The 15,982-nt window shown below is 42.9% G+C and overlaps 1 protein-coding gene across 1 annotated transcript in view; it reads right to left on the bottom strand.

Annotated features, from left to right (window-relative positions):
• Positions 1 to 378: 378 nt before the first annotated feature.
• Positions 379 to 15,982, bottom strand: part of PHLPP1 (PH domain and leucine rich repeat protein phosphatase 1) — a 143,829-nt gene continuing 128,225 nt past the window's right edge. The window contains exons 13-17 of the mRNA XM_075084194.1: positions 12,303 to 12,433; positions 7,911 to 8,015; positions 6,777 to 6,971; positions 4,364 to 4,592; positions 379 to 2,433 (exon numbers count right to left, since the gene is read on the bottom strand). Of these exons, the coding sequence (XP_074940295.1) occupies positions 1,324 to 2,433; positions 4,364 to 4,592; positions 6,777 to 6,971; positions 7,911 to 8,015; positions 12,303 to 12,433 (1,770 nt within the window). The 3' untranslated portion in view covers positions 379 to 1,323. The remainder of the gene's footprint in view (positions 2,434 to 4,363; positions 4,593 to 6,776; positions 6,972 to 7,910; positions 8,016 to 12,302; positions 12,434 to 15,982) is intronic.

Here is a 15,982-nt window from a genome sequence, read left to right on the forward strand (position 1 = left end):
TTTTCTTAGCCCGCATGACCCCTGCATCATTTCTATCTTCAGTTACTCAGTCCCAGTGGGACAGAGCCAGAGCACCACTCCTCTTCAGTCTTCTGGCATTGTCAATACTGTGGCAAAGGGCAAATCAATAGTGCTGAATTAGTACCGAGAAAGAAAAAAAGAAACAGGTCAATTCCTCAGAGTTGTTTCATTGTCTTGTAAAGGCCATTCTGCATGGCCTTTAAATTCTAAAAGTACACGTGCGCAGTTAGTGTAAAAACATGATTGAGCTGAAAAACTTCCAGCACCTCTCGGTTGAAGCTGAGCAGCACGCTGATGAACCACAGCAAGCCACCGTTTGAAAGCTGCTGCTCAGCTATTCAGACATAAAAGCAGACGTCAGGTGTAAATTTCATATTTATTATAACAAAAATTATGACATGTTCATTTGTGCATTCGGCTTTAATATAACTCTTGGTATGTAAATGTTCTACAGCAAATGAGCTCTATACAATCATGCTGGTTGTGGCAGCAGTAAGGAACACGGACAAAACATGTCTGTAAAAGTAAGGAAAGAAAGAGACCAGAGGAAAGAGTGGGTTTCTTTAAATGGTCTACACCATCTTGGCTCTCGCTAACTTGTACACAGCCACTCAGTCCATTACGCTCAATGACCATGGCCCAAAGAGTCGCTTAAGAAAAAAAAGATCAATTTTCAGGTTGTGTCCTTAATGCCAAGGCTACAAAACATGTAAGCATCACTATACAACACTGAGCTATTTACACGAATTCCCCAATCAACTGTTCTCTCAGAGAAAATTAGTGAATCTCAGTGACTTAAGTCACCTGGAAGAGTAAAGCAACTCCTAGGAGTTAGTCTCCATATTCTACAAATGTCTATCATTTTCAAGACCAAAAAAAGCCTTTTCTCTCAAAGAAATACAGTATTACAATATTACTTAAATCATTTAGCACTGGCTACTGCCCTGCTTTTCAAACAAAACAAACAAGCCATTTTAAAAAATATTACATCATCATCTGTTTCTCAGCAATATATTAAACCTTTTTATTATTTTTTTTATTATTTTTTGTTTTTACACTTGATATGTTAAGGGAAGGTTAACTATTTTAAACTTTACCGGTCAAGCGTCTCTAGAAGAAAGTCAATGAATATTAAACCTAACAAACTGAAAAGCTGAAGTTATCTGTATGGCAGGATAAGGAAAAGGAAGTATATAAAGGAAAAGGATAAGGAAAACCCCTGCTGTAATGCGAGCCCACTGGGTCCCACACACTCAAGTCTCCTTGTTTGTTAGTTCATTTCTGAGCAGTAAATAGAGTGGGTCATAGTGGTGTATCGTAATAGTCTGCCAGGTGGTCCATCGGATACTGCCGCTGCTGCTGCTGCTGCTCCTGGTGCTGCTTCATAATCTCTTTGACTTCTTCTTCAAGCTCTGGTGGGATGATGAACTGGTCGTCAGGATCGGGTTGTGCCGGGGCAGCAAAGTAGCCCCCTGTTTTTCTGAGCGGAGCGTCCGTTGCAACCTCAATCAAGTTATGGCTCCTCTCTTGTGGTGCCACAGAACCATTGCCCCGCCGGCGCCCTATTGTGCCGGTGGCAGAATGTTCAGCTTTCCTGGGAAGGCCAGGCTCGTCTTCATTGGCACTGATGACGATACCTTCGTCGCTGGCTTCCACCGGCACTTGGAGAAGCTGCTTCTCTTTCGCTCGGCTGCAGTGGATGTCCACCTCCACTTCCACGCGGCTGCCGTTGGTGAACACCCCCTCAATTGGCTCCTCATCGTCGCTGTCAAGGCCGTTGTCGGAGAAGGCGCTGGAGAAGGTGGCGCTGGAGAGCTGCCGTTGGAAAGAATTGGACAGGCAGACAGGGTGCAGCATGCAGCGCTGCTCTCCTGGGTAGGCCGGGCTGTTCTCGTTCATGGCTACCTGTGGAGGCTCATCAGAGGCCGTGGACCCTACCTCGCTGCTCATTTCGGAGGTGGATATCTCGCTGCTGATCTCCGAAGCCATGCCGCTGCTTGAAGATGGCATCCCAAGCGCATCTGTGGGCCTGTCCTTGATGACCACATTGACAGACTGGGGGAAAATGCCTGGGCTGGGAGGTGGGACCCCATTAAGTTCACAGCAGCAGAAGCTGTCCTCCGTCACGTTGAGCTGAACCACGACAGCGCTGATGCTGTCATTGCAGCCATAACTCTGGGCCAAAGTACAAAGCTTCTTCGCGGCTGCCAGCGCATCAGGCACGTTTCTGACTGCCTCCACTGCTTCATCCATCGAGAGGCTGTCCCACAGCCCCTTGCTCCCCAGAATGAAGAACTCATCTTGTGGAGTTAAGGTGATGGACTGGACGTGAGGACGCGGCACAACACTTGGGTGAAGGAAGGTGTACCCCAGGATTCTTGTTGAGTCTGTCACGCCATTCACTTTGCCATCCTGAAATTAGAAAGGGCAGGAGATCGGAAACCAAGCAGACAAGGATACACAGCACCTGCATCTCCTTGCATTTTACTGATGGCTGCTTCTGCAGTACCCCCAACACTGTCACTTACAGACAAGAAAATGGAAAAGCAAAGTGACTTGCAAGGAGGTGACAGAGCTGGGATGAGAGCACAGCAATGGCTGGTTCGCAATCCTGCACTACGCCTCCTACACCCTACTGATTTGTCGTCAGCATCACCTATGCACAGACCGACAAAGCAGATGTCTGCAACAAAGAGCCCTCTATTCTGCTCCTGCAGCTGCGAGAGCCAACTGGACTAATGTTTTACCAGTGAGTCAGACTTATCCCTCCTCCACCCACGATATCTGGCTTTATACAGGGCAAATTCACACACAGCTCCATTTGATACAGGGGCAGGTCATTCAGTTATGACTCTTCTCTTGCAGCTGTAACAATCGTAGGTTTCATCTTGGCTCATCACTTTGGAAACAGAAGTTCATTAAAAAAAAAGACTTTAAATGAAGCATGCAAGTCAAATGCAGCAGAGAGCAAGTCTGCATTTCTCCGTCAGCTGAGTTGTAGTGAAATGTTTTACATGCCCCAATTACTTACTACATTTCCACTTAGATATGACATTTCCAAGGGGAGGAGGAGTAATATCTGAAGGGAGAAACATCAGTAAAAATGGACGTATTTGAGAAGTAAACCCCATGCACGTCCGAATCCCAGGATTCTGTCCTGGTTAGAACCCCAGCTGCCAGAAAAAGCAGAGCAAGTGTCTGAAACAGCAAGCCTGGCTATCTGTCAGCCTGCTGGGGGTAGCTGCACCCTGCTAATTGCATGTTCGAGAACCACCAAGGTGAGGATTTACACTCATTTGGTCCAGCTGACGACTGCAGTGGTTATTATAAAGCAGATAACCACAGAAAAAATGAACCAAGATTATAAGCTTCCCCTTTAAAACCACTCAGAAGAAAAAAAGAAACTAAACCTTGTCGTCTTGTTAACTTCCCCATTAGAAGGCTGACAGCAGTGATAAGCCATCAACGTGCATGAAATCAGTGAGTCATCTTAAGACTCAGCGCAGAAATTTCCCTCTTCCTCTACAGAACAACAAAATGAGCGTGCCTCGGTGATGCACGCTATGTTGGAGTGACTCCCGACTTGTCACATTTGAGATCCCAGTCGTCACCTTTCCCTGGCAAGATCAATAGGCACATGACTTATTCCACACACACTCTCCTACACACACGCACACCCTGCTCACTGGCATACAGCAGTGAATCTTCTGTCCTTTCCTCCACCATTAGGAGGATTCAATATTTATCTATTCATATGCATGTGTCACACAATGCAAAGCAAATCTGACAGCGGTGGCTTCAAGCCTGTAAGAAGGGAACAAATAATTTTCTCCTCTCTCATGGTTCAGCTGAGCGCTGGATGGGTTTTCCTTTTGGGCAAGTGCTCTCCTCAAGAGCCGCCTGTCAAAGGGTAGCTCTGGGAACATAGGAGCTCAGACAGCAAAGCCAGCCCGCCAGGAGCAAGGAGTCTCCTAAGAGAAGGATGGCATCCCTCCAAGTGCTCTGCCCTCTCATCCTTTTCAACTGGAGAGGCTCTTCATGACAGCTCCAACACAGCAATTGCTCTCCCCATTAGGAGGAGAGCGTCTGCTTTCTTGTTTCAACACATGCTCACAGTTGCTCACTCTCTGAAGCTAACCAAAATCCAGCATGGTAATGGGATGGAAAACCAACTTCATTGCATGATACAAATCACCTTGAAAGGAAAAGTGCAACTCTGGAACCCATACCATTAACACCACCTCTTAGAGGTTACTAATATCAACACTCAATTTCATGCATTACTGTGCAAATACTCTCCAAGGAATCTGCAAGTTGCAACAGTCCCTAACTGTTCTCTAACCTCTGTGATAATGGCCTTATGCTGCTTAATCCTCTTCAGCTCTTCTTCACAACTCATCACGTAACACCTGGACAAAGGCAGAGGTTTCCCATTCCGGCAGAGAATGGTTTGGCACTTCCCCACATTTGCTGAGGTTAGCGTGAAGCATCCACCAGGGTCCATGGGATCATGTTTTATATGGCAAAGGACAGCAGAGCCTCCAAGTTTTTGTCCAGCTGTTCCAAGTTTCCTGGAATTTAAACAAAACATGATTGTTCTTTAATTGGAAGGCAAGTGTTACGGGTACTACAGAGAAACAGCGGCTGTTCTGCAACGACAAGCACTTGGGGCATTGACTCTATTGGATCACTGGGTCAGAAACAAAAGTCTCCACTGAAGACTGACACTACGGCAGCACTGCGGAGAAATCACGTGCACCTCTCGGGCACTGAATTATTTACACATATGCAGATACGCAGATCTGCTCAATTTGAGAACAACAACAAAAAAATCTTTGCACTTTTAAGAGTTGCACAGTTGTCTCTCTTCCTCTACAACTTAAAGACATTTGTTCTAAAGGTCAGATTGAGGGAAAGAGAGGGTTAGAAAAGAACTGAGGACTATTAAATAAGTATAGGTATAGCTTAAAAAGGGGGTTCATATTATCCAGCTGGTTCTTTGGCTTCTGAAGCTACAGATTTTATTACAAAAATAATAATTCTAACTGTAAAAACTCTATTTTTGAGCAAAAACAGAAGGTAGAGGTTCACTGTTTTGTGATGTATTCAGAATAATGCTCTTAAGTTATCAAATGATGACCAAAAAACCACAGTGACTGAACTCCACTATAAGAAGGCACACTTTTAATTTTTCCTGTCAGTTAATAACCTGTTAAATAGGTTCTTAGAAATATTTAAGCCTGCTGTTTTAGCCAGGTTCATAGTGAAAAAAAAAAATCTATGGCTAAAACTGAAGTTTTCAGAATCCTGTCACTGGAATGTAAATTCAGTTCAGTGCTAGACTGTGAAAACCAACCATCTTTCCCAGTATCTCATTTACCAGGGCCTTCTCCTATAGTAATTAGGAATTACAGTAATTAGAAAGCTAATGATAAAGGTTACTAAAATTTATATTAAGGCTAGGTATAGCTGGCAAGAAATTTTGATTCAAAATCCTGGGGAGAGAATGCACAACTGAATTTGTAACTAAGCTTCATTGTGCTTTTTTTTTTTTTTTTTTTAATACACTTCAGGAGTGTTGCATATCATCTGTAAGAATCCTCAGTGAACAGTTAAATGAAACTGGAATGAACACTATTTCTGGTTCTCCAAAGAAGTGGTTAGCTTATTTTGACATACAAGGAGAGGGGAAAAAAAAAAAAAAAAAAGGCAAGCAGCTTTTTGTAGGAATGCCATATTCCTGTGAAATTGCATTAGTAGTAAACAAAACCACTTAGTAAGTACTTTCAATACTCAAATTGGTTACTATTTTTTGGTATTTTAAGTATATGGCAACTACCTTCTCAGCTACCCACCTGAGGCACTGCTATAAGCAATTATGGGAAGGAAGCATTTTTCCCCTCGTGTTTGTGAGGGTCAGTACCATCCTACTGCTTCCATATCTTTTGCACTACCAGAACTTCAGTATTTTTCCTTTCCAAAGGTGCAGCAATTGAACGATAAGCAATGCTACTTTTAACTTGATCCATTTCCTCAGTCTCTAAGCTGCTTATTTGCTTTCTCTTCTTTGTTTCCCTGACCTCTTCGTTCTCCTTGGTTCAATTCCCTTCGTACTTCTTCACTCAGTGCCTCCCCAGGCACAATTTCTTCTTCTGTCAAGAACAGCACGGACGCAGGTTTCCAAACCACTACACAGAGCTACTATTACACTCACAGCTATTGTATCTCAATCTCTTTGGATGGGTCCTGTTCAAATAATATTCTAAGACCAAAGTGATGACAGGAGATAGACATTTCTAAGGAGTCAGACTACATGTTTTAAATATCTGTGTAGCCTTGAATAACCTGAATTGGTACAGAGAAACAGAAAGGATCAGCCCAGGCTTTGCAGCCAGTAGTAGTAAGGAAGTTTAAAAGATCATCAAGAGATTCGTACCACTGATTTGGTTATGGCCAATTGTGCATCGTAAGATACCAGAAAAGCATAAACTTCCACCCACCACTTAGTCATGAGCATTTAGTAACTTTGCATGTGGGTTGTGTGGTGTTGGGGTTTTTCTCCCCACACCTGAAAGGAACAGAGGCCAATATTCACAAAACAAGCAATAAAAGAACACTGTAGTCAGATACCAAGGCTTTTTTCCCCGCCTTGCATTTTTTTGAAGAAAGAAAAGAGCAGGTGTCTGACCTGAAAGCGAACAAACTGCCCAGCAAGCATACACGAGGTAAAAAATGCTTCAAGGTCCAAGACTCACCTCTGCATAACGATGAAAGTGTTGATCATGTATTCCTCCTCATTTTTTGTTTTCTGCAGCTCTTCTGCCAAGATGTCACTCATTGTGCACTGCAGCAGATACGGCACTTCCACGTTGCGGTCACCATCAAAAACACCATAAAGTGCCTCTCGGTTGTCGCAGAAGTTATTGGCTGAAAGTGCTGCCACACACAGCCTAGTAAAAAAAACAAAGCAGGAGAACATCAAGGTTGTTACCCACTAATAGTTTCTCATCTCGTCATTCTAACCAGAAAGATGCAGCCTAGTCTGAGAGCTAGTTTTAACCACCCCTGTTCACAAGCATTTCAGGACTGCTTGCTGAGCTGCAGAGAAGAGTCAGGCCCATCAATAACGCTAAGATGTGGAAAGAACTATATTGGAAGTTCAAGCCGAGCCCTAAGGATTCTTCCTCCTTTTCAGCACGTGAACAAGTCCCTTATTTGTAGAAATGGGAAAAAGTATGCCTGAAATAACATCAGCTGAAACCGCACTGGCCCCTCTGAATGCCATCCTTGTGATTTAACATGCTGATAACCACGTTGTGTGTTAAATCAGTTAATAGTAAGTAAAGGCTTGCTGGCACTTGCTACGGAAACCTAGGGTAGCAGAAGATTTCTAAAAAGGTATTTAAGGAACAAAGAAAGATTCATTGCATTGCCAGCGACACAGAGACTAACAGGCTCTTGGTACATTATTTGTCAAGTGCTGCCTTAGTCACAGGAGCTCTGCACACTATGAATATTCAGAGTTTTGGCCATTCTGCCTCTTCCTTTAGTATGTCTGATTTGCTTGGTAAACATCCTTTGGATGAAGATAAAGAAGCTTTGCAAAGAGGAAAATGCTTTTAAACACTCAGATCTTTTGCAAGTAGCAGAGTCTTGCATAGACAAAATGTGTCAGTTACACTTGTATCTTAGCAACTTCCCTAACAAAGACCAAAGTGGAGAGCCAGGCAGGGGCCCAGTACACACACGCAGTGTCATGGTATGGCCTCTGCCTTTGTGAGGACCAAAACGTCCCCAAAACTTTCACTGGAAAAAGGACTTCTTTGTATCAGCATAGAGGTGCTCTGCTGCTAGGATGCTTGTACAGTAAAAACCCCGCCAAGCCGTACTTGTTCTTAACGCCCGACGCTTCTGTGTAGCCGTGACTCCACACCGCTGGTGCTCCTGAAGCATCACCGGCTGAGGGCTGGTCGATCTTGAAGCAACGGATATTGCTGCAAGGAGAAAGGAAAGGGGAAAGATTGTCGTGCTGACATGATCCAGCTTAAAATGTGAATGTAACACCTTTTTTTCCTCTCCCAGTTCTTAGTAATACGTTTAATAAAAGAAAATTAAGTAGGACATTAGAAGTGATTATTTTTGTGTGTCTGTACACAAAGAATAAAAAAAAAGCAGTAAATAACTGAGCTTCTATGAGGGTGTCAGCTGCACTGTTTTGCTTAGCCAGCTCTTCTTTCCCTGCTCTCACCCGTAAGCTATTTGTTTCAAACCTGGCCCAGTAGGAATACAAGGCAAATTTGTCACTAGGTTGATGAAATCCAGTACAGGGGAGTGATTTTTCTTTTTAAACTTATACATCTCTCCCACCCATTTTAGCAAGAAGTCTCTGGGTTCTTTTCATTGTACTCAGATGAAGCCTCCTCTATGACCCACACCACCCCCTAAACAGGGGGGTGGGGGGTGGTGGGGCAGGAAAGAAAAAAAAAAAAAGGAACAAAAATATTATTCAGAAACAGCAACATGTAGTAACAGCCTTCCATGAAAGTGCCCACAAACAGAAATCCGCTCCATCCTTATCCCGTACCAACCTACAAGAGCCAGCCTGTGGTCCCAACAGTGACCACAGTCCTCCTGCCTTCCCCAAATGTACAATCCGATTTTTACTTAGGCCCTTGATCCTCCACCCTCCAATTTACTACCAACATAGCCTTTAGCCTGAATTTCAAATATCTCATGCAGTGCAGTAGACTTAAAAAGGGCCCAGCCCTCTGTTTATACTCTTCTCTTCACAGCCCTGCTTTGCTGGAGAGAGATGACCTCCTCCCTGCTCCCTACTGCTCTCTTCTAAAGGCAGGGAAAGCGAGCTCCCCACACGCTGCAGACACTTCAAAGGCACCCGAACCTCTCGTGAACCAAATGAATCATAAAAGGACACAAGCAGAAAGGTCTAACTGTTCACTCTGAGCATTCATTTTTCTCTATCCAAACCCCCACCTGACCTGAACACACAGAAAAGTCTTTTCAGCATTGTACAGCCTTCCTCAAATAACCTGAAGTCCTGTCACACCCAGTTCAATTTCTTTTTATGCTATTAGTCAGGACATACATCAGTGAGGGCAAATTAAAAGCAAACAAATTACATCAATAAAGTTATGGCGTTTTAAGCCCTTGGTTTTGCAGCCCTCTGCCTGACAAACAGGAGGCAAACATCTTGCCATGAACATTAGAAAAGATTATCTGACCCAAAATCTAACTGGAAACCTGGGTCTCTTCCAAAGTAGCAAAGATTTTAATTCTGTCTTCACCTGAAAACCACTACACACATGAGCAAACGCACTTTCTTCACAGACTTCTCATACAAGGCACTTATCTTCCAGGGCAGAAGAACGTGGATCAAAAGGGTTTTACTGTTTGTTTCTTTTTCAGCTGAGTTGACTGACCCCTGGTTCCTGGGCAGGTCAAGGACCCAGAGTTCAGCAGCAGTGGTGAAGAAAGCTACCTCAATGCATCGCTTTCAGCTTCCACAGTGGCACCACTACAAACAGACAACGTGCCCTGAAAGCAATGATATCGAGCAGCACATTCTATGCAGGGAAGATGGGCTAAGGCTTACGGATAGCATGTTTTTTTTTCAATTAAAACCAACTTAATTTAAAACCAACTAAATGCTCTTTCCTAAAAATCAGAGTAGCAGCATCTTTTTTTTCTTTCTCATTTTCATTGCTACTGAAAATTCTTACATCCAATAAATCACTTGGCAACATCCTCCTAAACATGCAAACCTCCTTTAAGATCTCCATACATATTGAAAAAGCAAGCATGCTTGACAGGACTACTCTTCTCATCAGCACTGAGAATATATATTAACCTACTACCTGCTTGAATCCTGCCAGGGCACAGATGGAGAGCTGCCTTTCACATGCCGAAGGAAGATATAAAAAGTACCAAGTGCACAAGTATTTTTGTGCCTGCCACAAAAAAAAAAAAGTGAAAGGAGCACCCCCTCCCTCACAGTCAATTATAGCAGCATACCGTAGAAGTCAGTGTAGCGTATCGGTATACGCACCAGTACAGGCTAGGGGCTGACCTGCTGGAAAGCGGCTCTGTTGAGAAGGACCTGGGAGTGCTGGTGCACAGCTGGCTGACCCTGAGCTAGCAACATGCCCTTGTGGCCAAGGCCAACGGTATCCTGGGATGCACTAAAAGGAATGTGGCCAGCAGATCGAGAGAGGTTCTCCTCCTCCTCTACTCTGCCCTAGTGAGACCACATTTGGAGTGCTGTGTCCAGTTCTGCCCCCCACCAGTGTTTAAGAAGGATGTGGAACCCCTTGAGCAAGTCCAGCGGAGAGCTACCAAGATGATCAGGGGGCTGGAGCATCTCCCTTGTGAGGAAAGGCTGAGAGACTTGGGTTTGTTTATCCTGGAGAAGACTGAGGGGGGATCTTATCATTACTTATAAACATCTGAAGGGCGGGTGTCAAGAGGATGGGGCCAGACTCTTTTCAGTGGTGCCCAAGGACAGGACAAGGGGCAATGGGCACAAACTAGAACACAGGAAGTTCCACCTCAATATGAGAAAAAACTTCTTTCCTGTGCGGGTGCCAGAGCAGTGGCCCAGGCTGCCCAGGGAGGTTGTGGAGTCTCCTTCCCTGCAGACATTCAAAACCCACCTGGACATATTCCTGTGCCCCCTGCTCTGGGTGCGCCTGCTCAAGCAGGGGGGTTGGACAAGATGATCTCCAGAGGTCCCTTCCAACCCCTACCATTCTGTGATCTACCATTCTGTGATTCTGTGATACCAGTACAGACAGTAAGAAGCCCCTCAGGAGGCCGGAAACACTTGACTATAGCTAATGAATATTAGGGAAGAGAATAGACCTGAGGTCTTAAGAATAATTTATTACAAAAATACAAATCCACAAAAAAAAACCGCACACACAGGAGGAAAAAAGTTTTCTATGAATTAAAGACAATGCATATGCCAGTAAAAACATGGTGTGTAACTGGGCCAACATACTGTTCTACCACTCAGGACTTAAATTTGCACAATACTACTACAGGACATGACACCTGAATAATTAAGTAGCAAGAGTTTCACTTGCCCATCTTCTCTGCTGGGTTATATACAAGAAAAGCTGATATTTCACTTCATTGTAAAGAGTTGAATTGTATAAAAAGATTTTTTTTTTTTTGCTCTCTCCTACAAACCAGAGCAACATTACACACTGCTTCTTCAGGAAGACAGACATTGTCCTGTATACAATAAAGTAGCTCTTAAAATAGAGGAATGCCCCTTTTTTTTCGCTGTCTGCTGCAGAACACAGACCCTTTTTATCTGTGAAAACTCATCATTATTCAAATTTCCATTTATATTTGATAATATCCGCTGATTCAAGCTAAAAGCAAACTCATGCTGTAAGTTTCCCTTGCTTGCACAACAGATGAGGTTTACTACTTCAGTGTCTGATCTTAACCATTTAAAAGCAAACCACATGAAGCAACTGCTCAACCCTTAAAAAGTAAATCAACTCTTTAGAAGGAATCTCTGAGCTGGGGCAGTTCGCTTCAGGACATAAAAGCTCAAGGCAGTACCACTGTCCACAGCTGATCTGTTTTAGGGCAACTATTTCCCAGCACACAGCAGGGGACAGCACAAGGCACTTGGCAAATTTCAGTTATGGATGGGAAGTCCCAGGGCAGGAAACAAACAGGCAGACATGAAAAAAATAGAGGGTCCCAAAGCAAGGTAGCTAGCTTTGCTGCAAGCAGAGTGGGAGATGAGTGTCTTCAGGAGCAGCTTAAATATGGAAAAAATATTTATAGGACAAAAGCGCAGAGGTATAAAAAGTAACATGAAATGGTGTGTGAAGAGGTAAAGATGAGCACAATGGCAAAGACTGATCCAAGCAGATGCCCGTGAGGGGAAAAAAAACATAGTAAGTAGCTACTGGCATCTCAATGGTGGAATAAAACAAGTATTTTGGTTTAATCTAATGTCAGAAGCAAAATGGAGATCGAACTGGCCCAACAGGAGTTATATCAGCCTAGCAGACCTCTTCAGCAGTAGTTACAGCTGAAAGCAATTGCAATGAAGTGGGTAAAGTAATCCTCTTTAATGAAGTATTAATTTCTGAACTACCCATACATCTGTTACTTCCTGATCCACTGACAACTGGGAGCCATACTCCTTGAAAATATTTACACTTCTGCGTGTTGTTGTTTTGTCACATCCTAGTGACGGGAGTCCCTCTGCCCCCTCCCCACTCTGTAAGGTAACTTACTTTAGCAGCTCCAGGGTTTTGTGATCCAAGGCTAATCTGGGATTTCCAGTCAGGTCCAGCTCTTGCAGTTTTGGAGGCAGGTTTTCAGGCAATGTGATTTCACTCAGTTCATTGCAGCTTAGGTCCACGCACTGCAATAGGAAAGCGGCCAAGTAAGCAAGAGAATTCAGCTGTCATCAAGACCATACAAGTTTTGATTAAATGTAGTAACGCATGTTTCATGAACAGTCAAGGCTGCAACCAAGACCTAAGGCCGTTGGATTTAGGTATGTGGTTCTTACAAAATAACTCTCATATGGCATTTGGCCATCTTCCCAGATGCCTGGGACACCCAGAAATATGTTCCCTCCATTCCCATCTCTGACCAGGTGTTGTCTTGTTACAAAACTAGTAAGGTTTTTCTGCTCTTCACAAAGACAAAGATGGTCAGTGCATTTTCAAGTATTTAAGAACAAAGTGTTACTGATGAAGACGATAGTCGGTCTTTTAATGGATAAAGGAAACTGAGATAAATACAGTTGAGGCTTCTAAGCCACTGGCACAGCAGCCCCTCCTCCGAAGTTAGTTTAAACCAGCACATTCTCAGGAATTCAGTATTTACTGAGGGATATTAAAATAAGCAGGGTTATGAATGCATGTGGAGGGGAGGAGTAGAGGGGGGAAGGAAAAACTTTTGGAGCAGTTTTAAATGTGGTCTTAATTCATGCCATCTTAGATGGATTAATATTTAAATACGAAGTCAATAAAATTGAGTGAAAAAATTAAAGCTTAAATATTTCCGAAAAAATGTGATACAAAGCAGCAGAGAAACTTGCTGACTATCCACCAGCGAAGTACAAGTTAGCTAGAACAAGTGCACTCGAAAAACAAAATCCCCAAAGAAACATCGTTTAAAGCTGCATATCCAGATGAAAGTCCATACAAAGGGAAAAAAAATATGGCATTTTAAAACAAAACCAACTCTCCAAACCCTATTACAGGACCACCAGGTAGCATGCACCAAATTTGCAAAAAAAACCACCTTCAGAGGACAGAGCAGGCTGGTATTTAACAGAGGATAGAACTATCCACATCTTTCAGAAAGACCATTTTCTACTGTCAACCTCCAAAAAGAGACTTCAAAAACTTTAATAAAACAGAAAGCTGAAAGGGGCAGGGGGAGGCTTTTCCTAGCTGCACATTTTGACCATTACATAATTTCCATTGATACAAGCGAGACATTTCCATTTTTGTAGGTATATTCAAAGAAATCGGGTCCTGAACTAGAACAAGGCATAAGATAACCAAGTAAAATCTGGAAAAGAAAAATCTAACACTTTATTAATTACAAGCAATGGAAATAAATTTCCGACCCAAATCTTGAATCCTAAGGTTGTCTAATATGGAGGCCTTGTTATCTATAGATAACAAACTGCTGACGTTATCTACACTTGATAAGGAAATCAGAGATTATATCTGTCATTCAAACAAAATAGTAGACAGCTTAACAGAACAGTTAGTCCAGCCAGCTTTTCTCCTCTACCCAACTCCTTGCTGCTTCAAGAAAGCCAGTAATTACTTTGCAGATTAAAGAAGCTGCCAGCAGGCCTTGCTATGTTCAACACCTCGATGCCACTACAAATTTGATAGAAAAGTGTGCTGGAATAACAAGCACACACACACAAAAAATATCGGTAAAGTAATTTAATTGTTCTCATTAAATGCCCAATATGCCAAAGGTAGCAACACTTTACAGCACATCCCGTGGTCCCTACACACTTGTGAAGAGCACTTATTTATCAGGCTAGGATTTCTTAGATTTTATTTGTACTATTTGAAGAATAGGCTAAGATGGACTTTCTGTATATCTATATTAAATTTAGTTCTTATTCTACACCCCAGGCAAGCAGAAAAGCATATTTCTTAACTGATCGCAAAATCCCCATGCATTATTTTAATGCAAGCTGGTTTAGTCCCACCCATGCACAGCACCAGAAGAGCGACTCCTGCAATTGCACACCTGTTTTTGCACTGGATGGGCCAGCTGAAAGACAGGGTTTAATAGTCAGCATTTGCTTACACTGCACTTACAGCTTTGTAACTGTTTTGTCCAAGACTGGAAGGGACTTGAGTTATCTCCAGTTGTGACTGAAGGTTGTCATATCAATATCTAACTAGAACAAAAACTACCAAGGATTGAGAGTTTTGTCTTTAAGATGTTACTTCTACTAGATCTTAATTTATTTCCGATCTCAAGGTAATCATCCTGTGAAAGATAAGCTTGACTAAAAACTGTGACAAGAAACCTCTATATCACCCTCACCTCAGCAGCCCAGCAAGACAACCATGAAAGAGAAGCAACTCATCAGTCAACAAAAACTGGATGATAAAGTAAAGCCAGGCCCCAGGTGGGAAAAGCAAGCCTAGGTTGCTAAGCTCTGCTCAAGCAGTACAGAGTACTCAACTGTTTAACTGCGAAAGAACACCAGAACGCTGGATAACAATTTAAAAAGTGCCCTTTTTTATTTCGTAAGGCAAGGAAATTGAAGTCAAACAATGGCTGTAAGGAAGAGTCTGCTGGGGCGTTGACTCAGGTGTGTGTGCTTTCAGCTGCTTGGCCATTTGCAGAAGACACTTTAGTGTGCGCAGATAAACCTAACTCTGACAGTATAAGTAACTGTCATAAAATACAATCAAAACTCTGAAAAATGTATTGTATAAGATAACTCAGAGACATCCTCTGGGCTCTTTAACAGAGGACAACTTCTGTAGCCTTAACTGTAGTGTGTAAGAAAAGGCTTAGAGACAACTGTATCACTGAAATGACCTTGTGTTTGGAAATCCTGGAGTTACTGCAAGTGTAAAAGCATCATCATTTATACTAGCTTTCCTTCTGAAATTATTCCACACAGCACAGTAACTGCTGCTACTAACTGTTCCAAGTACCACTGACTCCAAAACCGTACTATGTCAGTATCTCAGGCTAACTAAATACAAAGGCAAAACAGCCATTACCTCAGGCAACAGAGTTTCCCCAAGAAGTTTAGAGTGTTTGAACACCACCTCAGTTAAAATTAACCACCAAATATGACATAATCACAGAGGTGACATAAGACTATACAACTTTGTGCTTTGCTACAAGCAACCTTAATTTCACCAAACAACCAAATCTATACTCAAACAATAAATTCTGAACTTACTTTAGCACATCTTGAACGCTCTCACATACCTTCAAAGGAGCTCCAGTTAAGCTAAGTAACAGATACAGCCAGGCAGCACAGGCTTGACCTCCAAACTGACAAACACCAACCCTGACCTAGAGAAATCACCAAGAGGCCAGAAGAACCCCTATGCCCAAGAAGGCAGCTTCCCATCTGGCAACTATATGAACTCCTCTCACCTACTCAAAATCAGGCTTGAGTACTGACCACGCATTTTCTTTCCACAAAGGTGGAGTCCTAGAGCAGAGTGTCCTCTTCGATGAAGTTACACACACTATCCCTGCAGTCCCAAACCAGTTAGTGATGTCCAGGCCGCCTCCCTCTGCTAAAGAGAACTAAATAACTGTAGGGAACCAGCAGGAAGACACTAGCAAGTCTTTCCAAGAGCATTTTTCTACTAAGCATTATGGCAGAGTAGCACTTTAAATACTGACACCTTTACAAAACATTCAGCTTTCCCCATAACGCACAAACAAAAAG

This window comes from Phalacrocorax aristotelis, chromosome 2, assembly GCF_949628215.1.
Source record: "Phalacrocorax aristotelis chromosome 2, bGulAri2.1, whole genome shotgun sequence".
Classification (NCBI taxonomy): domain Eukaryota; kingdom Metazoa; phylum Chordata; class Aves; order Suliformes; family Phalacrocoracidae; genus Phalacrocorax; species Phalacrocorax aristotelis.